The sequence below is a fragment of the Triturus cristatus genome, chromosome 3_2 (genome assembly GCF_964204655.1).
Source record: "Triturus cristatus chromosome 3_2, aTriCri1.1, whole genome shotgun sequence".
Taxonomy (NCBI): Eukaryota; Metazoa; Chordata; class Amphibia; order Caudata; family Salamandridae; genus Triturus; species Triturus cristatus.
Genome location: NC_140584.1, coordinates 642,689,024 through 642,716,413, shown reverse-complemented (window position 1 = coordinate 642,716,413; position 27,390 = coordinate 642,689,024). Strand labels below are relative to the sequence as shown.

Sequence of the window (27,390 nt, the reverse complement as noted above, 5' to 3'; positions counted from 1 at the left end):
TCAGTGCTGCTGTCAAAGGAAAACAACATACATGATCTAGTTAAACAAGACACGTTAATAGCATTGCAATGTAATGTGTGTGCCCTTGAAAGTCTACCTCAGGCAGTTGGATAAGCAAAATAACAGCTGTGTGGAGGGCAGGCACTTTTTTTGTGGAAGTACACAACTTCTGCCCAATCAAAACATGTACTCCCGGCTCTCAAGATGTAGGCAGAGCCAAAGCCCCTCTCGCATGATTCTTAAATAATTGTCTGGTGACAGCTGGGCTGTCAAGCCAGACCATAAAAAGTGTGCGCCCGAATGCATGTTTACAAATAGTGCTTGAAATGGACAGATGGCAGCACCCCTACTCGAGATCTCAGAATAACTGTGTGTTACTAAGAAGCACTGGTGCACTCTCATTGACAGTATTGCAGGTCTGCTAAGACGTGCCAGTACTCTCAGCACCTGACGCCACCTGTCTGCTCAAAGCACTGCTTACACATGTCTAGTCATACGGGTGATATGAAGCCAACACCCCCATGTCAGTGAGGAACAGTCTTCTCATGCCACCTAGAGGCACATAGTAGACATTCTTCATTATTTCGAGTCAAGGTCCTGGGTGCCACCCATGAACCCCAATACCCTGATATGCCTAAAATGGAAGGGATTGCAATGAGACAAGGAGAGAGGAAGAAGGTGAACTTCAGACCTCAGTCGTAAAACTGAACCCGGCAGCAGGGACATTAATACAGGTAGTGAAGCAGGTGCTGGGGCACTGCGCTCAAGATTGCCAGGAGCCCACTCTGCCCCAGTCATGGCTCCATTTTGTTACCAGGCATGGGATAGGAGGTCGCACTTGCTTACGCCAAAGCCAATTACAACCTTGTAGAATTACAGCATGGCGGGCCAATCGTGATGGGATGCGGACGGCAATTGTCTCCAAGTCTTGTTACAACAAACCAGCTCGAACAAATACGGAACAAGTCAATGGGGTGATTATACATACAATTCAATATTCTCGTTGATTTTGTTCACCAATATACTCTCCTAAATTGACTCGATAGTTTGAAAAATATAATTGACGGCCCCTTTCCCTGTGCCTGTTGTGTCTGGGGGGGGGGGGGGGGCTCCCACATCCAACAGGGCGGGCCTTGCCAGGAAACACATTATGCCTGTGTCAGAGAGGGTTAAACAGTAGACAACAGCTCTATGAGATTGTATGTCGGAATTATGCATGCGTTTGGAACGCATGCCTTTTTAACGCAGTCTTAAGCACAAACGCGCCATAACAGTGGTTACAACGACTTGCCCTAGGGGGCGCTGGATTTTGGATTAGTAGAATTTACTAATTCAACTTCAGTCTGCACATCAGTAGGGAAGGCGTTGGATTTTAAATTCAACACCTCTGCACAAATGCGCCCCCCTAAGGCAAGTCCTTGTAATGGTTTGCGTGCTAAATGTGTGTTAATGACTCGGTCATTCAATTGTCAGCGCTGTAAAGGCACAGCGTGATTCCGGCGTCGTGCAAAGGTTGTTTCCCGCACTATGACTCACGACTGGCCACTGCAGTCTCCAGCGACGACGGCTTATATTGGCTGACAATGCCATTGTAAACGCCTGTCAGAGGAACCGCGTGCTGTCTACATGGGGCTGCATGATACAGGCTCAGCAGCAGACAACAGGTTGCAGGGAGGGGCGGCGTGAACTGGACGGAGAGTGAGCAATATTTAGCGATGCTCTCAAGTATATCGGAAGGGGATGCACAGGGACCCGGGGATGCACAGAGACCCGGGGATGCACAGAGACCCGGGGATGCACAGAGACCCGGGGATGCACAGGGACCCGGGGATGCACAGGGACCCGGGGATGCACAGGGCCTCTCAAAAAGCCTCCGCTTCACCTTCGGGACACAGGATCATTACCACAACTCTGGCTCATTCCCCAGTAATTAAACACCATTACAAAATCAGCATTATATTTCAGCAGGCATAAAGGCTCACCTCATCAGCAGGTTATGCAAATCAAATATTACGTTTCATGGCTGACCTTTTCTTTCAACAGAGACCCGGGTTTATAATTCTGACACCGCGCGTGACTGAAATCTTTACGGTTATAACATGTTACCTTTTCCAAAGGAGTATAATCGAACACGCGCCTCATTATTACCTCCTTTACACCTTCGCATGCCTGCCACTGATACGTCTCATTAAAATACTTCATCTGTGTGTCGGTGTTTATTTCAAATCGCTTATAAATATGTTCTTTTGGAGTGCACCCTCCGTGCATGTAAAAGCGACCGGGTTTCTAAAACTGTCCACTTGCACTACATTTTTGTGGGCTGTTAAGTCTTCTTGAGCTGTTAAGCCTCCTTGTGTTTTCTCTTAGAAGTGTGTTTTTTATGCTGGGGATTACACATACCAGTGATGTAGCGCTTAAAAGTTGAAAATGGTAGGGGTGCGTTATATTCACTGTTAGTTGGCACCGGCACATAATCAAATGTGTACTCAGGTATTTTGTGTGCAATGTATTACGAATTGTATAACCTATATCGATTTTAATAGAAGTGTTAGCTATGTACAAGCATCTTATGTATATATTGAAGCAATGCATAGAGCTTAGTCCTTTTTTGAACAATGTGATGTTAAAACGTGTAGATTAGAATTCGTGTCTGTAGACTGTTTAGTTTGACCACACATGAAAGAAAGACGTAAATGTCAATACTGTGATTTAAACCTGCTTGTGTAACCGAAGTAGTGGCCAGAATTCGCATATATCGTTGAGGCGAAAGGCCTGGTATTTTCTTATGTTAGCCAAGGGCAATAGGCCAAAAAGGATTTATTCCAGTAGAGGTTTTAGGCTGTAGTAAATTGAAACTTAAAAGATGTGAAGAATGTCTGCTTTGCATGATCTCACCCCAGGTGCAAGGACAGTTGCTCGTTAGTAGAGAAGCTCTTTGTTCACAAATTGACTTATGTAGTAAAAGCCAGACATGGGAGTGTATTGGAATGTGCCAATCGTAACTCCTAGTGCGGATGGCGTCTGGGACTCAAGGCCAAGCGATGGACGATGGAACTGGACAGCGCTCTGTGGAAATTTACTGAAAGACGACCCCGCAGAAGAGGAGGCGCAAAGGGCGTGTTCTGGGATTTGGGGTTCTGTATTAGGGACAGCGCCCCGAGGGTGGAGGCAGATCAGAGCAGCCCTGAGCAAAGGAAGGCTAGGCGAAGGGATAGAGGGGGCAACTTAGATCAAGCTCTCTAAGTGAAGTCTTCTTATGAAGTTTCACTCTGACACCTTTTATTTGATGAGGGTCTTAAGGGATTGCTAAGTAGGGATGTCATCTAGTGCAGAGTAGGGACAGAGATGGTATGGTTCAGTGTCCCTAGTATCGACATTTGCTTGGTGGTGTTCTACCTCATGCTTTTAGAGATTGTACTTTTAGTTATTTTTAGCCGTATGCGGATTCTCCGTAGAGTAGCTTTTGTGTTAGTGCCTATGTACTTGTTGTGCCTCGTATTGCGGACTTTGTATCTGCAAATCTTCATGCTGATAATAAAAACCAGAGAGCCAAGAGATTAAGTCTCGAGTCCTTGATTATGGCAATTTGTGGACAGTAATTTTGATAATCGTGTTTTTCCCTCCACGCTATTGGGCAAGTAAAAAGGTCCATCTGACCAGAGTGGGTTCCAGTAGATGATTGCGAGATACTAAAATGGGCCGGAGCACCAGAATGTTTGAGGACTGCAGTAAAATAATTCAGGTCAATGCTCTTTGAAAGCACATCCATGCTATGGTAGAGCACATTCTTTCATACTGGTCACTGAACTTTGGTTAACATGAGTGGGACCGAAGAGGAACCTGGATTTGAATTGTGTCTGGAAACGAAAAACAAACAGCTTTTCTCATTCATGAACACCTCTTGAGTCTCTTACGTTATGTGTTTTTTGCTGAAATGGCATAATCAAAGTGTTGCCAAAGTCGGAAGGTTTTGAAAGCGATAATATATGGAGATGAGAAGAGGAATGAAGCCACCAGCAAGAACTATGCGTGCCATCACCCTTTCCAAGAAGATGCCGAAGGATGCCAGCTGGTCTCCATGGGAGGACAGAATACAAAAGGCTGACTCTGCTTTTGTGAAAGGCTTTGAGGAACACACATTGATGGCCAGACCCCTGGCCTGACCCCTGGCCAAATATTGACCTCGTTATACTCGAAGCCTGCAAAATGTGAATCCTGCTAATTAATGACACTAAAGAGCTACAGAATGATAAATCCTTCAACACTGATTGTCACCCCAACATCATTGATCATGCCACCGTTCAGAGTGGCATCAGCTGCAGAGTGGGCAGCTATAACCCTTGCGGCAGTACCTGCACCACTGTTGATGGCTTGCCACCTCACAGTGTGCGTGCCAATGGCAATTCTAAGAAGCCTGGCACCTTCCCAACTATGCACATACTTTTTAGAGTAGGGCCATAGCAGAAGTGGAGGGCTGATGTTGACATCTGTGTGTCCTTACCTCAGGGCCTTGAGAGGAAGAGATTCAACAAACTTTGCTTTCATGGAATTGATCAATAGTGCGGCCTCTCATCCCATCACTAGGTTGTTGTCATGCGTAAACCGTATGTCACTGTCTACACTTCACAAGTGACTTTTTAAGTGCTTTTTGACCACCACTTGACTGCGTCCACTTTAGCTTAAAAAAGGAAAAAGCGGGGCGCTTTTTGAACTTTGAACTGCCTGCTGATTTGTGTTCCCACCATTTACTTTTTGATTATTGTTTTCGATCTGTCCAGTCATGTATTTCACTGATTTGTGGCACTGTCCGGATGGGTGTTGATTGGCTGATGTTGTACCTTGTACTATGCTTTGACTCCACTTATAAGAAGTAAAAGCATGAAACAAAAGCGTCACACTTTCGGTGTGGAAAGACGGCTTTTTCTTTTGTGGTGATACAACCGTGTTCACTATTTAGCACCTTTATCTAAAGTGCTTTTATGTAGAATATTTTTAAATACGTTTTTTGCCTAATTAGTCTGACTTTCATAACTGCCAAATGATCTCATGTCAAGAGTGGGACATTAATTCAGTCCTGCCTTTTAAGCCAAATGAACCATGCATTCTGGGAAATGTAGTATGGTTTTATCATTACACATATGACCGTAAAAATCCAATTGCACAAAGTTCTGTTGACTATAAAGGATTGGCAGGAGATGTCGCAAGGGGCTACTTGACACCTATCTGCACAAATCATTAGCCTTGGATGGATGAAAGACTTCTGTGCATCCTGTTGTTCACCTACACTTATTATAGAGCAACTTTAGCTTATTACTGGGGGTCTCGAGCCCAGCTGTGGTCTGCATGTGGCGGGTTTAACCAAAGGAGCAGAGTGAGATGATCCTGCTTGGACCCGAACGTGGACCCATCAAAGTCGTAATTAGATGTCAACTGTGAGTGCTCCAGCTAATTTGCTTCATCAGTGATAAAAAAATAATATGCTAGATATCATTCCTATGTATTCCTATCTAGGTGACTGGATAGAATCTTTCTAGGTGAATACAACAAATAAAGAGTGTAAAATTGGCAAAGCTCGATTAAATTGGTGGCTAGGATGAGGGCACGCCATAATTAGCGATAACATAATTGCACAGTATCTAGGTTAACTAGTCCCATGTATATCCTCCTGGACTGGAGTTCTTTGAAAATCATTCTACCATGTGGCTGGCCAAGTCTCTGGCCCTGTGTATCCTCGTGTCCTCTTACTGAACGCGCCAGGATGATCTCTGGGCCAGAGCTTAATAAAACTACTTTTATTCTTTCTTCCTCATGACTTGCTGCAGGCTGCGTGCTGCTGACATGGACCTCTGTCCCGAGCCTCTGTGCGAGGAGTTTTGTACCTCTGAAGTGAACTGCAGGCCAGGGTCGCATAAGGAATAATCTGCTTCACCAAGGGCCTAATTTATGGGGATATGGCATAGGGCAGCGTAGCAACGTGGTGGAAGGGTACCCGTTTTGTAGGGAGGATTGTTTTTGTGCAGGAAGGAGCACCTTTCTACACAAAAACAATCCTGTGAGGCTTTTTCCTCTTTATATTTGTACTGCAGAATGCAGTGCGCATGGAAAGAGGAAAAAACAAGGAGAAACAAAGTGATTTCTCCCCATTGCGCCCCCCCTGGGGAGGTATAAGGTTTTGGCGTATCCCCAAGTTTACATAGTTTTGTAAATCTGGGGAAGGGTCAAAATCTATGGGTGTGGCTTGGGAACACCCACCGCAAAGCCCATGGAATGCCTCCCTTGCGCAGAGTAAGGCAATGCCACAATTTGCGCTGCCTTGCCTTACTCCACATCAAAGAGGCAATTCAGAGCCATGCCAAGTAGCTTCAAATTATTTTGTGATTTGCACAACCAGAGCACCACAAAAAGTGACGCAATAGCAGCACAAGGGACACATAAATATGCCCCAAATGTTCCATCTCAACCAGTCCAAGGGCAACATCCTAAACATTGCAAAGGCTCCTTGTTGGCAATTCTAATGACTCATCATCTACCTAAAACAGAGGTATTTCATCTGATGCACAAAAGCTGTCCTCTTGGGCCCATGCCCTAAAATCTATTTCAGACTTACTTAGACCTCATTTTACCCTCATCTGTAAGTCCCTTGCCTCCGTCTCATCTTTTCAACCACCAGGGCTCAATCGCACAATCTGAACTAAACATTACGCATACGCTTAATTCACCCTATATGAAGTGCGATTTTGGATACTTTACATTCTTGTGAGTTATAGCTCCAGTGTAGTAGCTGGTCGTTTGTTTACTTCAGACCTAATGTGCTCAACCGCGATGTTGAGTTAAATCATGCTCCACTCATCCTCCCTAACATCTCCCTGTTCAGTCCCGATGCACTCACCTGCACGGTCATTCCCTCGAGTAGAGATTTCTAGCAGTACCCTCAAATGTTCCACCCTGTCAGTCTTATTTTAGACAGCCAAGCACCAATATAATTCTCTCCAAGTCACACTGTCCAATCTTGCATGCTAGACAGGCAACATGTAGGGAAAGGTGTGTGGAGGCGATGCCCACCTTGGGGTGGAGAGATGAAGCTGAGAGCGTGAAGGGATGGGTGATGTGATATCTTCCACAGGGGCTGGAGGACGAAGATCCGAATTGTATGAGGATGTAGAGGGGTGACATTAAATATCATTGAAGTGTACACTAGATAACTGAATGAGGTTTCCTCGTATTGGCCAATTAACGTCTACATTTGGCATGGTCACCTTCGCCAGTTCATTTACCATTGTAATGCACTGTTTCAAGGTTTTTTTTATTACATTAACCATAGAGTGCATACTAATCTTGTATTCTGTATGGGAAATATTGCTTGGCATTAAAGAAAGACATTTGAATGGAATTTTGAGCGATAGAATCAATGGTCTGCACTTGCATTGAAAGACTAGGACGCTATTTCAGTAATTTTGCATTGAATACTTTTTTTCCCTCTGACTGTCATCAGGTAAAGGTCGAATGATGTTACTTTCACAGCCCATGGGAATTTGGTGACACAACACAGATGGTCCCTCCAAAACATCAGTTACTGTATCCCTAACTTGTTTTAGCCGCTCTATTGCTGTCTGCATGGTTTTGTGTACTGTTGAAAGACAACTGGTAAGTTTACACCCGACAGTGCCTATCAGTTCATATCATGAAACCTCTCACTAGGTTGTGAGCCTTTCACATTAGCTCCCTCTGCAGAGGGCAGTGATAATTATCATTACTGACTGCAGAATACTTCAACAGGGCTTGTTATTGACCCTCACTTGACATGTTGGGCCAAGCTGAATTCAAGAGTGCTTAGGGAGGTCAGCATTTCAACAAGTTTGGCCCTGTTGGTTTCGACCCTTGAGGGTTCCCTAACATGTATAAGCGTGGATGCTTAGAGACCATACGTTCCTGATTTGGAGTCACTGATGACATCTTACATTATTTGCAAAATGTTAAATATTTCTTCTAATTTTTTAAGACAACATTGTAAGGAATATAACATTAGGAGTTTTGGAAAAGGCCCACTTGTGATTATTTATCAGTGGTTGTAGCGGCCTTTTGCATTCTGTATGCATTAATTGCATTGTACTCCTACAGAATCAGTCAGTTAGGGCACAAGCCCTAAAAAAAGAAGTGGGGGGACGCTGACGTGACGTCACGAAAGGTGGCTTGCACCATCAGACACATTGCCTCCCCTCGCTCACCCCTAAGATGCGATTGCATCAGAGAAGCCAGCGCATGAGCAGTGTTCTGAATGAGCTCCGATCTCGCCACAGAGAGGCCAAAGAGTGAATGTGTGGCTCCATTTGCTCCAGTTATCGAGCTCCCAGTAAAATAAGTGGGGGGACGCCGTCCACCCGTGTGGTACCCGACTAGAGCCCTGCAGTCAGTTAAGGTAAAATCACAAGATGGAAGATAGCTGTGAAGGTAAGTGGTGCTTCAACCACCAGTCACACAATCCCATGCAGAAAGAGTGCAGTATTTTTTATATGAAGTAGGAGCTACTGCAACCACCAAGAACCTACAATTTCAGCTGATCATTTAAGACTACAAGAAAATATCGCAGTTGAAAGAAAAGTAGGCTTGACAATACCCAGCTCAGTCTGTTGCCTTTTCCACCCCAGCCATAAATCCCTACTGGTGCACCGCTTCCTGATGTGAATTTGGGCAGAAGAAGTTATAGGTTCAAATTCGCCTGTCCACCTCCTCCCTGTTGTTGGGGCTGTGCTACTTATAGTAGCAGAGAATACGGAGGGAACTGTGCAGAAAAATCCAGCAGACACCAATGACAGACATCCAAAGACCAGAAAGCCTAATACGATGATTGTTGATAAAGAAATACTTACTCCTGACATGGGAGTGTAGGCAGGAGGAGGGCTGTGTCCAATTTCACTCTGATAAGAAAGAAAAATGGAACCATGGATGTAAGAATGAAACGACGTCAAATGAGTGATATGAACGAATAAGAAAAGAGTCTAACATGTTCAAAAGTGAAGCCTGACATTCAACCACCAACAGAAACCATATCTGGACTAAAAGAAGGCACACCAACCAGAAGAGCACATCGACAGCTCCTTCGCTCAGCAGGCGGCTCCCTCTCTGATTGCGATGCACACTTTCTATTAGCTTCGGTCTGTGCCAAAGGTACTGCTCTGTGAAATATACCTTATCTCAAAGACAGGAGGGAACTCAGAGGTGGGAAAGGAGAAAAGATCAGTTGGAAGGAAACAAAAGAGTGGGTGAGAGACAGAGAAAGAAAGAAGAGCTGGAATGAGGGAGGCAGATGACTGAAGAAAGAGAAGGAGAGAGATAGAAAGAGAGAAGGGTTGCCTTCCATTTGACATCAGTGCACTGGAATTTTCGTTTTATTGAAACAGGAAATTCATCAGCAAAACATAGGTTTTCTCCTTTCACAGCAAAAAGGGGCGATTTTTCTATTTTGGGGACACATGCAGATGTTGCAGCCCATTTTTCCCAGGTGGGTACTTGTTCCGCTCCCTGGAGTTTTATGAGGAAGTGGTTTAATTAGAGGATAGTCTCATATGGAATGTTATTCCACAGAAACAATAGTTTAATTACTTTAAAATTTGGTATCTATTTGCTTTACTACAAAATCACCATAATTAAAACTAATTTTACAATCCTAGCTACTAAATCACCCAAAGTATTTTTGTAATATTGAACAACTAACTTTTATAAAAGTACTAATTATTTACCACAAATTACTTTTTCATTCTGCCAAGAAGATCTCAACCATAGAAGTTTCAAGAATGTGCATCTTTCTCCCTTGCTTTTCCAAGTCATTTCTAGCTAGAAAATTGACGCAAACTGAAAAACGTTCATTGACCTCTAACATGCTGGAAAGTTATGTTGAAGGTCTATTTTAAAAAGAGGAATGCAATATTTCCCAAATATGCTCAAACCCAGTTTTTCCTTTAGTTAGACAACCACTGACCAAGTGCCAAATTATGCCTTTTTACCAAGCGTAGAGGTAGACACCTGTTAGCCTTTGAACTACCCTCTGACCACCACCATCCTAGTCAGTGATCAACATACTTCTGACCTGCGAGCCCATATTCATGGCCTGTGAACAACACATCCTATTAAGGGAGTGTTTGATTGAGCCTCAAAGTTATGCACAGCAAGAATGGAGGAACGATTCCACAGTACCTTGAAGAATTTAGTTAAATGTGAATATATGTTGCTCATACTCCAATTTAATTTTTCTCAAATTCCCAAGATGTCTGGTCTACAGTATAAACGCCACACAGACTCTTTATTATATTTGGGGGTGGTATCAACTTTACAAATGTATATGGCCCTTTTAGATTTCAGTATTCTCTGACCTTATTTAAACATTGCTTTGTTGTGGCATCAATATAGAGAGATTATTCAGTAAAGTAGACTCAAATAGTAGCTTTGAAAGGAGCACATGATTTATTTGATGATTAACTTTCTATATTATTTATCATATGGGGTTATCTCCAGTTGCATATGGCATGACAGCACTATGCAGATCCCAAAAGAGCTCATGGCTAAGGGACAATTACAATCTCTCATTCCATAGAAAATGGACACTAGGACTGGATGGATATATGTGTGCAAAGACCAGCCGCCTGATTACGAGTTGAACTTGTCCAGGAAGACGGTCCTTTTGCAATTCCCACGGCGGTGCCCTGAACTCATACAGGCAGATGGTCAATTTGTCATTCTCATGTGGCAGTGCCCTGAAAAAGGGCACCGCAATAGGAACTGCAAAAATGTTCCAGCATGGCATGGACTGTGAAGTCCATGCCATGCTGGAACTTGAGATACAAACAGACACTGCAGTCCTCCCTGAATGCATACCCATGGTGGGGCTATGGAGGCCCTCCACGGGGCCCCACCGTCAGCCTTTTTTTGGCAGGCTCACCGCCATGAAAAGAGTGGCAGTGTATGAACTCAAAATATGCTCAGCTGGACGGCGCCAGTGCCGCTCAGCATATTGTACTGCCCCTCAGCCGCAAAAACGCCAGGGAACGCAGCTGGCAGTCCACCGGCGGAACGACGCAGAAAGTCATAATCCATCAGTCAGACCACTGCCACTGCGAGTCTGGCAGTCCATGGACCACCAGACTCGTAATAAGCCCCTTAGTCTTTCAGCTTTCTGAAGTCAATAAAAAGAGTACCAACAAGTTAGATATAACTGTTATTTGTATCTAATGAAATGTCAAAAAACGTTTTAGAAAGCTGCATATGAGAAGCACATTATTATTACTACTATTACTTTTATTATTATACAATTTTCCTTCTTAAATTGTGTTTCCCCATACCACTTCCAAGACTCCAATCTAATTACCTTCACATTAGCACAGTAAAGAGAACTAACAACGGCCAGATGTTTAGAAGGGTCACAGGGTGGCCTAAAACAATAGCATTTTATGCTAACTGGACAAAATGCTGAAAAGCCACACCAAAACAAGTTACTCAACTGCTGAAGAGAAATAAAGCTACGAATGAATGTCACGGATCATTGATGAGTAGTGTTCCACTCAATGATGTGGTGCTTGCACATGCCTACTTTAGCCCTCGATAAAATCCTGCTGCACACGGAAACCATCAGAATGTTCATAAACCCCAGACCTTCTTCTAGTGGACTGAAGGGTAAAATAATGCAGGTTTGAAAACTTCACACAGGGAGTCTACCTACACTACAAAACTACAAAACGAAGATACAAAATCTAGAAAGCTACCTGTTAAGGACACAAGGGAATTCAATTCAAGTGATCAGGAACTAGCAGAGAGGAATCTGCATACTGTCTGTTTTGAAACACCAGTAACAGGTTAGATGGAGTAATAAAGATAAACTACAGATGGTTGAATTTCCAAAGCTTGTGAAGAAGTGTTATTAGGTCATTTATTTCCAGCAAATGTTTGCAATGTCAGTTAAGCAGAACTATATCACATAGGGAGCGCCTGAGCTTATATTTTACAATCTGAGCTGAAAGATGACAACACAAATCTAATATTTTAAGTTAATTTGCAGTGTTCTTGGAATAGTACTGACTAAAGAGAAGCCACTCTTATGTCCAGCCTGGGCTTCGGTGAGTGTTTCAAAGTCATTATACAGTTTACTCTTTAAATAACCATTTGTTTGTCCTGGTCCAGATTCCATAGTTAGCGTAGATCGGTGTTCTCCAAAGTTGATCCTGGAGGGCCGGATCCATGCCAGATTTTTAGCATATCCCTATTTAGATAAATGTAGTTATATTAAAAATCTGGCATGGATCCGGCCCTCCAGGAGCGAATTTGGAGAACGCTGGCATAGATAAAGAAGAACCTAGTGTGAACCTAGCCAAAAGGTAGAGAGGCACTGTAGAGGGTCAAAGGTAGAGAGACAGTCAACAAGTGACTAGAGGAGTAGGAGCTCTCTGGGAACAGAACTGTACCTACTGCAATATCTTCAACGCCCGCTCACATGCTTGACATGCGCGGCATGTTATGCCATGGAGTGTCCTCTCTCTACCTCCCAGTGCATCCCATTTTGATATCCGAGTTGAATGCTTTTTTCTAGAAAGGCTGTATTATGTTATATTATTGGTATTTGTAGGGTGCACTGATACTGGAGTTTCTTGGTGCAATGAAGGGCAACAACATAACTAGGATCCTACATATAAAACAATTAAATTTGACTTAATTAAAAAAAACTTAAACTCTTTGTTACTGGTTTTATAGCAGGGTTTTCAGATTTATTTTTCAAAAACTGAGGGGAGTTAAGGATCGAGCTCAAAAGAAAGTTTGTCCCATTCCTTAGAGACCGCCATAGAAATAGTTTTATTCCCAGGAACTTCCAGCTGTCGTTATCCAAGGTGGCAATGGACAGTCGAAGAACATCGAGCCGGAATTTGGGGACCAGGCGCTTAATTTTCCAGAAGCAGAAGTAAGCACGTTTTGAGATATGACCCTCGAGGGGGAGATTAAAGTCTTAATAAATACTTACATTTCAAACAGAGGTTGAAGACGCTGGAGGTGGAGGAATGAGATCAGGCCAATTTATAGGACTTGCATTCAAGGGGAGTGACGAGAACTTAGTTTTGATTGGATTTAGTTTGAGAAAATGTTGTGCTTGTCAGTGACGGAAGGTGGTTAGGTGCTTAGTACCCATGTATTATTGGCATACACCGAAAAATGTTATGTCCAGCAAGCAGAACAGTAATGCCAGAAGAAGCATGCAAATATTAAAGAGTAGTGTTGAAAGTTTAACTCGCTCACCAGAGGGAACTCTACAGGAAACGGATTTAAATATGGGGAGAAAAGTAGCCAGAGTACTGTCTGACTGAGAACAGGTAATCCACTTCAAAGTAAGACCGTCTATGCCCCTCAGTCTGTCCACAAATGACACATGGTCAAAAGTGTCAAACGCCATTGCGAGGTCCAAAGGGATAAGGGCACCCATTTCCTCTGATCAACCAGCCTCCGCAAATCATCCTGGATGGATGCAAACACCAACACTGTGATGTGGCCTGGTCTACAACCAGCTGGCAGACTATATGAAATAAGATAAGCCTCAATGAAAGAGGGAGCAGGACGCTTTCTTCTGTAATCTACTTTGTGGTGCAGGAATCTTTGAGACGGTGAGATCACTGGAAATGGTATTGCTAAATGGGTACCTCTCTGCACACTCGGCTGAGGTCACCTTCAATGATGCATGTTTATCCTTTCACATATTGTGTTGTTTATTGTAGTTTCAATGGGTGGGAAAGACTAGAAAGTGAGTCGTAAAAGGGGTAGTTCAGTCCAGCCGGTAGTAGGAATCTAGTGTTGCCACATTCCCACACATTTAATTTGAAAAGATCTTCTACTGTGTAGTCTAGTAGGGGAGTGAGCAATTATGAGCCTTAAAAGCCAGGGGGCATCAGGTCTGAACCACAAGAGCCAACCGCTTATTGTACAATTTAAAAAAGAGGAAAGTGATATGCACTGCCAAAAGGATGCTGTGCTGCCATGTTCTGAGATGGCAGCATGAAAAAGGCAGGTGGGATGCCCTCACTTCAGGAAGTGTGTTGCAAGCCTGACAGTCACAGATAATGTTCTGCCATGAAGCTTTGTCATGTTCTGAAGTGAAAATGCACAAACACAAGTAGGTATGCGTTATTTTGTGTTGCCTTGCAGCATTAGAACATATGTATGCACTATATGTAACCTCGTGCAGATGCAATCTGGCACTTAGACTGTATATTTTTTTCCAAGTACTGTAACATGTTGTGCCGTCTAGTTTGTCGGTTTCTTTCCATATAGATCCACTGGCTTGTGGCATTGTTTTGCGTACCACGCTCTGCCGCAATAGGTTGAAGCGGATGGATATCACACAAGAATGAGCTGTAGCACACCTAACCTAGTGTGTTGCCACTTCTTTTTTCCATATGCACTGTCCTTTTGGGATAGGAGGGTGTCCAGGTTTAGATGTGGTGTGTGTGGCATGACCACACAGGGGAGCCTAGTAGGAGTCTTGGGGTACCACATCATCAAATCTTTCATCTTTGACAAAACAAAAGATTAAACATCTCAGCAAGCCGTTCATGGGCCCTTGTGAGGCATTTAAACTCTTGAAAATATGTCGCCTTGCCGTGCAATGACGGTCCGTTCGGTTCATTTCCTGTTGTTTTGTTATACAACCCCCTTTATTAATGATCAACTTCCAAGTAAGGGAACACACGTCATCTTCCACTTAGGTCTAGCCTGGGGAATAACAGAGGGTGGTCCTCCAGAATTCTGCTGCAGAAAAGAAAGGCTAGCGGAGTCCGTGAGTGTGGCACTGCATCCGGGATCTTGCTGGGTGCTTGAGGTAAGAGCGTGCGAGCATCGCTGTTCTACCAGAGCCACCAAAACAGACAAGGCAGGAGAAAGGATGAATGTCTGCCCCCAGCCTCCTTGACTAAGGCACATCTCCACGCGACATCATCGAATTGTTCAGCGTGGAGGTTGCCGCCTTTGCCTGAAAAGTTGAACTAATTTGCCTCCGTATTTGGTAGAAGGGATGCTCGTGTCAACAGCAAGAACTGTCTTCAAAGAATAACATTCAGTGAGCACAGGAGGAAATCCTGGCCGCCATTACAGGGCGGGAGGCAGACGGGTCTTGATGAGGGATCTGCGTTAAGAAGTATGGTGCTTGCACCGAGTATGGCTGATCGGTTCCGGGTCTTGTTCTTAGATGGTTCCTGTTAGCTGTCCTGCGCGTATACCGCGGATGAAGGTGAGAACTCCAGGGAGGAAGCAGTGAGTGCGCCAGAGAGGCGCCAGAGCCCGGAGCCATGTCTCATTTCCCAAACTGCAGCACTTGCTAGGCCCGACCACCTGCTACTGTGAGTAAAAGGATTTCTGCAGGCTGCGCGGAGCAGGGCAGCTGCCGCCGCGCGCCGGGCTGAGTAATGCGCCGCAGATGCCCTGTCGGGGCGGCAGACACGGCAAACACAGCATGCACGTCCCATCAGCCCAGAGCAAACACCGGTTACATTTCAAAGGAACAGGCTGCTATTTACAACTGATCAGAGCTGAAATGAAATTCAAATTGGAGGCAGCACCCCCAGAGAAATCCCTTCTTGTCTTCCAGGCTCAGCGGCTGACGGAGGCCCATCGGGGACATCCTTATACAGCCAGATCTAATGCGCCTTCTCAGCCTGGAGGCGTCATTTGTGACTGAGACAAGGAGTGCAAAAAACGCATCTTCACTTTTTGACCTGACTCTCTACCTTTGGTCAACTTTTTCTCATTTTTTCAAGGTAGATCCCCATAGCTGTATATATTACATATACATGTATCTGGCAGCTCTCCTGCCTGTCAGCCTCACTTTCTCTCGGTTGCCATTTGCACTATCGCTGTACCGGTTCTTCTCATGTTTCTATTATCTGTGCATGCTTCTCTGTTGGTGGTGTTTGACGATAGGATCTGCCTTCCTTCTTGTCATCTACCAATGCGTCTATATACCTGAATCTAAATATAGGTACTGTGGCGAGTTTGAGGGGTCGTCTGCAGGATGCTGAATTGCATGGTAAAGAGTACTGTGATATGGAAGGTGGGACCTGGATCATACCGGGGGAGCGGAGGGGGCAGTTGGGACCAGGTGCACCTGGACGTGCTGCAGCCTTAGCCTCTTGCTTTGGCTGTAATTTCCTCCCGCGATCTTACAATAAATCAACATCGGCATCTCAACTCCACAGCAGTCGTGTGTATGGGGTCTCTCAACAAGGATTCCATGTACTTTCCTGTTAACCCACCCAAATGCATTGCTAACCCACACTGTGTGGCCCATACACTCGCAGCCCGCCCCTCTAACTCATTCTCATACATACACTAACACAACTAAGTTTTTGCAGTGCTTAATATAAGCAGGGCTTTAAGTGGGCCGGGACTCACCGGGACTGAGCACCGGCAGTTTTTTAAGGGGGCCTGGAAACGGGTCTCCATCGGGCTCTGTTTTGTGCCCTGGCAGAGGCGGTCCGTTTTTTTTTCAGACTGCAGTGACAGCAGGCACATCGACACATTGTCGTGGTGTCACCAGGGCTTCAAGTGGAAGTTTCTTTCAATATTATATACTAGCCATAGCTGCTGCTTATTCATCTTATGCAACTAACAACCATTTACAAAGTCAACAGTTCTGACTTGTAGGTATGATGTGACTTGTATCATTTCTGGACGCAATGACAGGAACAGCAAAATACAAGTCGGGCGGCACACTGTACTAAATACAGCTTTTTAGCTTATGTGTTTTTAAGCCACGCCCTTAATTACAATGACCACGCCCCTTTTGAGAGACCCCCACAGTTTTTCCATCCCACTTAAAGCCCTGAATACAAGTCAATGGTTTCCGGTACTTGGCACCGGCACTTAATTGTCAGCACCAGCGCTTATGACAGTTTGCCACATGGTGGTCATGGTTGTCTAAAATAGAGACAAACAAACAACTGTTGGTTATAAATTCAATATTCATTAAAATGGCTATTACCTGCATTCCAAGACATTCTTGTAGCTATTGGGGCCTGTAATAGTCTGAATTGTCACACTTGAAGGGTTTCATTGTAAGTAGTTGTGTTGGTTCTGTCATAGGTGGCACTGACAGGAAAAAATGGGCTTGTGCAAGTTGCAGTGGCCTCCTGACAAGGGCTCCGGCACTTATTTTTACCTGTTTATCTACCACAACTCATTCATCTACTATTGCATGCAACACCCTTCATTTATGGGATCTGTCAACAATGGCCTTCTTTCTCACACATTTGCCATATAAACGGCTTGCATATGTGAATGTGTAATGAATGAGACTGGATTTGTTCAAAGCCCAGTGGAAAAACAACAATTGATGGACAGAATGCAGAACAATGTCATACATTCACCCCAGTACAGAGATCTGGGCCTAAATCCATTCTTTTTTGCTCCCAATGCCATTCCCGTTTGAACCCAGCAATATGCAAATCAGTCTTGACCCTACGCCCAATGGGAACAGTCCAGCCCAAACTGCCAGGCCAAGTCCTCCCTGGACTGGAAACAAGCATCCTAGGAGCGGTTTTGGGGTTTCACTCCTCATCAGCCAGGATAGCTTGACTCGTGTGGCATGGAGAGCACGGGACCCATGTCTGGTCATACCCGTCCTACTCAGGGTGACAAATGCAAGAAGCATTTGCAATGCAATCGGTCTCGCCTTTGGGACCTTATATGTATTTAGCTATGCAGAACATTAGCCTGGGTGCTGAAACATCTACTGTTCTTTAACATGGAGGGAAAGTAAGCACCAAACTGCGTGACACGCCAGGTATGGGAACTCATGGAGAGAAATATTGCCTTTGAGCGGGAAATGGTATAGTCCAAAGGTCAGTTTTTAATATAAAATCGGGGCCTTCGGTGGTCATATCACTGAAAATACAAGATTTGAAAATAATATTGTCTTGTGGAAGACAATTTCTATGGACTGGAATCTAGAGAATGCTAAAGTGATTCTGGTATTTTACTGACCTCTTCTGGTCGTTTTCTATCAAGAAAGTTAAATAGAGGCAGTTGCCAGAAATTTTTAAAAAAAGAAAGTCCCTCAGCAGAAAGCAATTCTGATATTTTACTGACCTCTGCTGGTCGTTGTCTATCAAGACAGTTAAATAGAGGCAGTTGAACAGAAAAAAAAAGTCCCTAAGCGGAAGCAGACAAGTCCTAGGGCTGATCTCCAGAGCCCACAAAGTACATACACATATAAGTATATACTAAAGTATATACAAGAGGTCTCAAATGCTCGACCTAAAAATAACCCTTGATGGACAGAATGCAGAACAATGTCATACATTCACCCCAGTACAGAGATCTGGGCCTAAATCCATCGTTTTTTTGATCCCCATGGCATTCCAGTTTGAACCCAACCGTATACAAATCATTCTTGACCCTGTGCCTGTGTTACCCTGAAACCAGTCCCAGGATGCTTGTTTCCGGTTCAGGGAAGACCTGGCTTGGCAGTTCAGGCTCGACAGTTCCAATGAGGCAAAGGGTCAAGACTGATTTGCATATAGCTGGGTCTGAACTGAGGAGGCGAAGTGAGCTAAAGAACGATGATGGATTCAACCCAGATCTGAGACTGGGGGTGAGTGTCTGAAAAGTTTCTGCGCTCTGTCCATCATCTCCTTGTGTTTGCTTTGTTCGTTCTGAGTTGGCAGGGTATGCCCATACATGGGACCCTTGCTCACTTTGCCACTGGATTCAAGCTAGCCTGGCTGATGAGGGGTGTTACCCCGAAACCGGTCCCAGGATGCTTGTTTCCGGTTCAGGGAAGACCTGGCTTGGCAGTTTAGGTTGAACTGTTCCCATGAGGCATAGGGTCAAGACTGATTTGTATATAGCTGGGTCTGAACTGAGGTGGCAAAGTGAGCTAAAGAGCGATGATGGACTCAACCCAGATCTGTGACTGGGGGTGAGTGTCTGAAAAGTTTCAGCGCTCTGTCCATCATCTCCTTGTGTTTGCTTTGTTCAAAGCCCAGCACAGGTTATTTTTTAATACAGTTTAGCATTTACAGGGCTAGTGAACTACTGTCTGTTATAATTAAAGTAAACGTCCTACCCTGGTAGAAACGTATCTGTTGAATATGTGACGAAAACCACAGAGGTAAGAGTGGCGAGTTTGCATACATTGTTCCGGAACCTGCCATAAGATGGTAACACTCACAGATGGTAGAGTGAAAGGATAACTTGCTTTGTGTCCTGCAACAAAAGTGTTGATTGGATGAAGTAAGTGAGGTAGCTTATTGCTGACTGGTTAATACGCCTAATACAAATATTGTGAATACATTGGATTCTTTGTTAAGGGATATTCTATGCACATGAGACACTTTAGTCAGCTCGGTTCGGGGCCCTCTTATTAGATGGTCACAGGCAAAGGACCTCTGCTTTAATGATCCAAACCTGCCAACTCACACAGTGCCACAGTATGTGGCACGTTTCGGCTTCCTTTCACCCGGTCACCTGTTGAGGAGCTGAATTCACACGTGGATGGGAAAACGAGCTGAAAACCCCTATTAACAGTGGATTTACAGCTCGTTTTCAGAGGCAGTAAGTAACACCCTAGGACATCGACGACAGCCTCAAAGATCCTTTTTTTTGTTTTTTGGGAGGGGGCTTGGTGATGGACAGAGTGCCTCTTAGATAGCTCTCGGCACGAGGCCCCGCCCTCTCCTCACAGGATGAAATTAATTTGTAAGTTGGCAGGTATGATGACCACTATTTAAAGGTGTTGTCTGCCATCATTATATCAAACAGTGGGGCAGACATTGCACAATGCTTATGTCACTGATTCTCTAGTTGGTTCAGGTTCATGAGCGGAATTCACCTGATTGTGGTGTATGAACGAGAAAGGATAGTATGCAATTAAGGATTCCGCTCAGAATTGTGGTGCAGGCTGAGCGCTTAGTGCTGAGCCAAGGTTGACAGAGAGGAAACTCCAAAAGATTAGAAGAAGTCCTACTCACTACTGATAGTGTACATGAACTAAAAAAAAACCCCTACATTGCTTCTTATAGCATAATGCAAAAAAATGGGGCCGCCTGCAGAATGTGATGAAGGATCCCTTAGTCACCCATATCCCACAGATATCGATTGGCTTTGGGCTGAATAGGGGACTCCCCCCTCCCCCCCCAACTAAAGGCTAGGGAAGCCCCTTGAGCTTCAGGGGCCTCTATCACACCTGTGTTGCTTTAGCAGTCTGGGATGCACTGAAGTCTGATGTGACAGCGGTGGTGGTGGTTTCACAGATAATGTCCCCCTGGAAATCTGTAATTACATTTTTTTATTTATACAACCGAACCGTCTTGTCAAACTCAAGGATCAGTTCTGCATCTATATACATACTGTGACTGCATTGACATCTCTGTTTATCCCAGTAAAGTCTGTGATTATGTTTGTAATAACTACTGTTAATAATTGGGCTTTTCTCAAATTTCGCAATTTCAGAATTTAGGGTATATGATCATAAATACATTAATTTTAAAGTGATGACAAAGTAGGGTCTAAACAATTGAAGAAGAAAGGTGGATGTGGGAGAGTAGTCCCGATCAACAAGATTTCATATAAAATGTTGAACATTAATACCAATTTTTGATTTGGGATAATACCGACAGTCTACTTGACAGCCTGCTCAGTGTGGCTATTACTAAAGCCTCAAAGAGCTGCTATACAAAAATACCTACTTAGATGAATCTCACAACTCAACCTGTTTTCTCACCTACCTACTTACCCACAAACTAAGGGTGGGCGGAGCAGGCGTAGTGCCTCTACGCGATGTTCCACGGAGTTGGAAAACAACTCAGTGGAACTTCACTCTGCTCCGTGCCCTCCCCCCATCCCCAAGTAATTATAAAGTAATGAAAAAGGCACTTACCTGCCGTGGCTGTCTCCTCCTCGCCATGGCCGCACTCCTTCCTCGTACTCGCCGTCCTTCTTAGAGAACCCCTATGTTGTACGTCTTGCCCGTGCGCATGCGCACTCACAAGACGTACAACGTAGGGATTATCAGAGAAGCAGGACGGCGAGGAGAAGGAATGAGAGTGGCCATGGCAAGGAGGAGGCAGCCACGGTAGGTAAGTGCCTTATTTATAACTTTATAATTACTTTGGGGGGGTGGAGGGGCCGGCTAACTACGCTCCACACACAGAGTTGTAGTTTTGCCTAAACTCCACGTTCGCAACAGAACGCGGAGTAGGCAAAAGTACGTAAACTATGCTGGCGGAGTGTAGTTATCTTACCACAAACCCAACTATCCACCAACCTATCTACAGCTTTGAGCTATTGCCCCACCTACTCACCACCCAAAAACCTACTCTCCTACTATCTACTTATTGACAAACCAAATGTTTAGATAATCTATTTCCATACTACTTTAACTACTTACTTACAAATCCATGCAAGTGGACACCAATCCACCCACCTATCTTTTCATTTTCCAACCAATACAATAACTCACCTATCTGCTGATCTACCATGTCATCAATCTACCTACCTACATTTAACAACTCACCTACCAAACTACCCACTCTCCTACATACAACTCATATATCTAACCAGCCTCCCATCAATCTAATTGTCCATCTAAATACCCCTCTTCCCAATCAACTTATAGGTACCTACCTAAAACCTTTCTACCTTCCTATGTACATACCTACCCATTGACCACACATCTCCCCTAGCCACTCACTCACCTTTCTACCCATATACTTACCTACTTATTGACCTATCTTTGGATTTTATTTTTCTCTAGAATATGGAAACTGTAATGTATTTAAGTATTTACAGTTTTAGAGAGAGGTAATGAAGGGTAAATAGCATTATCGGTGGTCAGTGGTTGCATTATGATTTAGAGGCATACACTCGGCACGTTTTACATATACATCATTTAGTGGCAGCACAAAGCAATCAGTGAGCTTGCATAATGTGCCAAATATACTTCCGCTTAGCTGCCTAAACACAACTACCAACTCTTATGCACCCACCCCCAAAGGGAGATTTATTTTTGAAAATAAAAAAAAAACCAGTGGCTCCCTCGTCATAGGAGATTTCTTCCTTGGCGTGGGGGTTATGTTGCAGTTTACAGTGACCCTTACGGCCCGGTTTTACCTGGATGTGACAGATAGTGAAAACTGGCCATTTGTCTGCCCACTCTAAATAACGTGGGCAGAGAAATGGCCAAACATATCCCTAAATTTCTGCATACTCTGTGCTTAAAATCAGAAAAAAACTAGGCGAAACGCACTTTGCCTGTAACTAACCATTTTATACTCCATGAACATCATGAGTAACACACTTATAAGTCTAACCTACTCACAAAAAAAAGCTTTGTGAATAAGGCCTGGATATTTTTGACTGTGTCACATTTAAGGCGGGAGTAACACATAATAAATCATACGAAAGTCTTGGTTGGCCGGGCCCACTCTGTGCACGGCACCCGATCAAACTGGGAGCATCTGACAGTCTAGCAGGGCCCATGGGGAAGATGTACGCAAAGCTATTACTGTGAGCACAATACTAGTGAGGCGGTCAGTGAATTCTTATGGCCATGCTAAATTACTCTTGCAGCTCCTGCTATGAGAAATGAACAGTTTCAACAGGACCCTCAAGACCATACATTGTATCACATCAGGAGCTGTTGGAGGGAAGTTGGTAGTGACCTCAGTCCTAGATCTGCAGAGAGCCACCAGAGAGCAAAACACCCTGCCAAGATTTGCCAATATACAGTTTTGAGCTTTGCACGCGGGCCTATGGATGGTAAGTAAACCAACACAATGCTTCATGCTACAGTGGCGCATGCACAAAACATTGGTAAAATAACTCTGTGTCACAATGGCCGTCCTCGTCTTCTGTCACTGAGTGAAACTGTCAACAGAAGCTGATCACACCAGTGCACGTGTCTCCCTCTGCTGCTAGCATTCAGTCACTGTAGGCATGGTTGGACTGAGACATTAAATAGGCCTGGGCACCAAAATAAAATTGTCCCTCCTTAGTAAATTAGAAAGGTAAAAAAGTGGCTCAGATTTGCAAATTGAGGCAGTTCTGAAGTTGTGAAGACACGCTGTTTAAGTGTATTGCAAGGTATGAAAGACAACATGGATTTGAGCTTGATGCAAGCAATATTTGTTTTAATATTCGGAAGATCAACTGTAAAAACCAGCCCAATAGACCATAAAACAAACCCACAAACAGCCATAAAATCGGCCCACACACTGACCTCTCAGACAAGCCCGTCGGACACTGCCTTGTTGTCCTATAGGCCAGGTCCGACCCGGACTGCGGGCAAAGAAACACGCAAATGTTTAGGAAACGCTGCAGTTCCAACGGTTGTTGTTCTAATGTATGATTCAAGGCGAGGTAAATGTGAGAAAAAGCAAAGTCTAGCCCCAGCGACACAAACATGAAGCAAGATCTCTTGTGAGGGAAGAAAGGTGAGAAGGCTGAGGGGTTTGGCAACAAAATAAAAATAAAATTCATAGAAAAAAGTCAATAATGGTATTTAATAATACAGAAGTCCTAGCTGTCCTGGAAATGGTTGCTATTAGGCCCAGTGTGACATCCATTTACAGTTATGAAAGCGAATTTATAATTCAAGCTTTCTAAAGGAAATGCAAAATTTAGAATGACATGTTGCGATACTGCCACACTGGGGCACTGATGCTGGCAAAATGATCTAATTTAAAGCAATTAGAGACCTATAGAAGTGAACAGAGTTACCACCTTCAATATCTATAAATATTGCATTACACATCAGGACTCCAAAAGGTGAAAAGGAAATGATGTGGTAAAAATAATCCATAATGTAAACTATTAAAAACGAGGAAACTTTTCACGAATAATGGCTCTCTTGGGCATTTGTTTGCATCCACTTATTTCCACAGTGCAGCGACCCACTTTTTGTTCTGGGGACCAAGTCCAAGGAGAAATCCAAAAGGCCAAGTGGCACACTCACAAAAGAGACGCAGGTATGCAGGACGACAGGTGTGACTTTAGGGCGAGGTGGCAAGCCAAAATGGAGGGGGCTCGAGTCACATGGAAAGATGGTACAATTGGGGTGTAGTATTGCATAAAAACATAACTCTGATATACGCGTGTGTGGTGTGCAATGTTGAGAAACTACTCACGGGGAGAGGACAGGGCGCAGGAAAGGGATAAAGAAAGAAGACCTACATAACACTTGTATTTCTGAAGTGCACATTCACATCTAGCGTTTGTTAACAGATGTTTATTGTTACCCAAATCAATGATACATATTTTATCGTCCTTAGAAGGATAGACGACTCAATGAATTTAATAGGATTCAAACCTGCGACCATTAGGCCCAACACAAAACCCTGGAGTGGATGCTTTAGTCTGCTGACCTACAAAGCCCCCCTCCCCCCAACCACCCCCACTACGATCTATGGTAACATCTTCATACCATTCTTTACTAATAGAAACATAAAAATCTAAGAATAATGTGTATATTGCACACACTATCGTATTCAAAAGTAGGTGGTCTGGGGAGGGGTATGGAAGGAAATGATGTAAATCTTCTTCCAAACTGCGAGGACATGTATTGGTTAGGGCACACCTCAAGTGTCATGTGAAAGAAGAGGGGAAACGAGCTAGGAATGACTTTGCTACTTTTATAGATGATATTGTGGTAATAATGTGTTTTTATGTGGTGTTGTACAATAAGGCTTTGCTGTTACCAAATGTGATGGTCCTGAATTCACTGATCAAGTAAAGGTGGAAGGCGTTGTCTGTTTTAACGTGATTCAAACTCATTATCAACATTTCAGGTAACAAATGTTTAACTCACTGAGCCTTCCTGATGGCTAAGCTGTGGTCCAGTCACGCTCCAGGAGTAACACAGGGTCTAAACGAAGAATGGAATTATTTGGGCAACAAACTGAAGTTTACCATGTGCATTTATTAGGTGTGAAAGGGCAGAACTGTAATGCAGAGAATTAGAGAAGGCAGAGACAAGGCATCTGCGTCAAACATCTGTTGAAGGAGAGGACTTCTTGATCGCTTTGACAATGAGGCAGAACGTGGGTTGGTGAAACCAGATGTGGGAGCAGGTTCCAAGTCTCAGCCAGACAGCATGAGAATGATAAGGAGAGATGGTACCTTGTTCTTGAAGCTGAGAGTTTCAAGGCAGAAGATGTTTTTGGGTGCACACCGCACATTCTACTACTGAATATGATTTACAGGTGAATATTTTCTGTTGCGTTGTGACAGATTGTCTTATGAACCAGTCAAGCAGTTTGTTTCCCATGGGGAACTGCTATCAGAGTTTTAGGACCAATGAGATATGGAAATTGAGGCATGATAGAAGTCACCCAGGCCTTTTAGGGAGCCAGCTGGATTTTTGGAAGTTCTGTAATCACAGGATTACCATGGTCCATTCTCAAATGCCCTAGAGCTTGAACCAGGATATTGAAGTTGGGCTTGGGAATGATATGCTTCACGTTTTTAAGAAGCCGCGTTCTTGATCTGCAGGTGGAGGCCGAGTTTGTTTTAGCTTTTTTACAATCACAGGAGATTTCCAGATGGTTGGAGAGTATCCGGAAAAGTTACATTTTTTTGAAGGTTGCATTTGAGGTGATGGGTTCACAGCCAGTGCAATATAATAGAAGGTGGATGGTGTCGTCTTCACAAGTGAATTTCACTTGGATCTGGGTGTCGTCAGCGTATGGATGCATTGAAAGATCAAACCCAACAACACCCTTGCAGCTCTATGTGTAATTTAAAAAGGGCCGGGCGAGGATGAAGCACTGCAGAACTCAGAATGGGCTGGGATCACAGTTGGAGTTGTGAATTCCCCTAATACAAACTTATGAGTGATGTTCAACTAGGAGGTGAAAACATCTAACACTATCAAATTAAAGAGAACCAGAAGGCAGAAGTGTCCACTGTCAAGCATGTGCAGTGTGTCATCAGGGATCACATATTGACGGATCTACAGATTATTTTCTGTGCTGCAATGCTTCAATTGTATTGAAATGCACCTTTCTTGTGACTTCTCCAACAGTGGATTTCTGGTAATGGGGCAGGCTTTTTCTGGTCTAATTAAGCTCAGAGCATGCTTTTTAAGGACCAGCTTTACCTGATCTAAACTTTGAGACAACCAAAAAAGACTCTTAGCGGCAAGGTGGTGTTCACCAGATCAGGATACCCCAGTGCAGGTTTAGAGGAGGAGCAGTACATAGGCTAAGCTAGTGAGGCTGGGATGTTTTTTTTCCAATAATTGTTTATTACTAGCATTTTACGTATGAATGAATAAAGTAAAATGTAGAACTGAAAGAGAAGAAAGGCTCCCCTTACTCCCACGCCCGTGTATCATCCATGGAAAAAAGTTATTGCACTTCAGTATCAGCAACTTTCTAGAGATGTAACTATTTGTCGAAATTTCTCTATGCCTGCCCATTTAAATACAAGTGACACGCCTCACCCATGTTATATCCTGGGGAGATTTGACCGACTGTTTATTCAGTAATCAAACAGTTGCAGTTCCCTCTGCCTAATTTGGGCATACATTTAGCTGCTGGTAGATTTCAAATATGTAAGTAGAAATCGCAACTTTTTTAAAGAAATGTGTCTTCATATGTCAGTATGTGTCTGATTTCAGTATCTGGTATTGACAGGTTGAGAACCTGTATGCAACTGAGCACTGTTCACAAAGTGTCCTTCCTGACACTGATTTGTATGAAACTTTTGTTTTTAATTTTCAGCGTTAAATCATAGTTTACTTTGCACTTTTATACGTGGTTATCAAGTGTGGCAGTTTTCAAACATATAACAGTTTGTCCCAATACAAATTAATGTCATTTGTACAAGAATAACGTTGTTACACTCAATTATAACTTTGATACAATCAATTATGCACATGTTACCAAATAATATATGTAAGACATGTTGCATTAACATAAGAATTTATACACAGCAGAAAGATTTTGTAAATGCCCAATGCATTTCGGAACCAGCCGGTTCCTTCGTCAGGGTCTACCCTTTTATTCTTTTAGACACATACGTTTTTCACACCCAGTGAACATCCAATCACACAGCCAAACAGGTAACTTGTTGTTAAACACGTCTGTCTTGTATCAGAGTTATTGAGACTGAGCCCCCACCACATGATCCTAATTAGAAATATGGTTCGGTTTATTTTTCAGATTGGCCCCTGACGAAGGAACCGGCTGGTTCCGAAATGCATTGGGCATTTACAAAATCTTTCTGCTGTGTATAAATTCTTATGTTAATGCAACATGTCTTACATATATTATTTGGTAACATGTGCATAATTGATTGTATCAAAGTTATAATTGAGTGTAACAACGTTATTCTTGTACAAATGACATTAATTTGTATTGGGACAAACTG

General features: G+C 43.6%; 1 protein-coding gene across 3 annotated transcripts in view; it reads right to left on the bottom strand.

Annotated features, from left to right (window-relative positions):
* Nucleotides 1-27,390, bottom strand: part of ERBB4 (erb-b2 receptor tyrosine kinase 4) — a 2,224,949-nt gene that overhangs the window by 27,731 nt on the left and 2,169,828 nt on the right. For 2 of the 3 annotated variants that reach the window (XM_085648582.1, XM_085648585.1), the window contains exon 26: nucleotides 8,868-8,915. The exons of the other annotated variant lie outside the window; for it this stretch is intronic. In XM_085648582.1, the coding sequence (XP_085504708.1) occupies nucleotides 8,868-8,915 (48 nt within the window). The remainder of the gene's footprint in view (nucleotides 1-8,867; nucleotides 8,916-27,390) is intronic. 3 annotated transcript variants of the gene reach the window in all.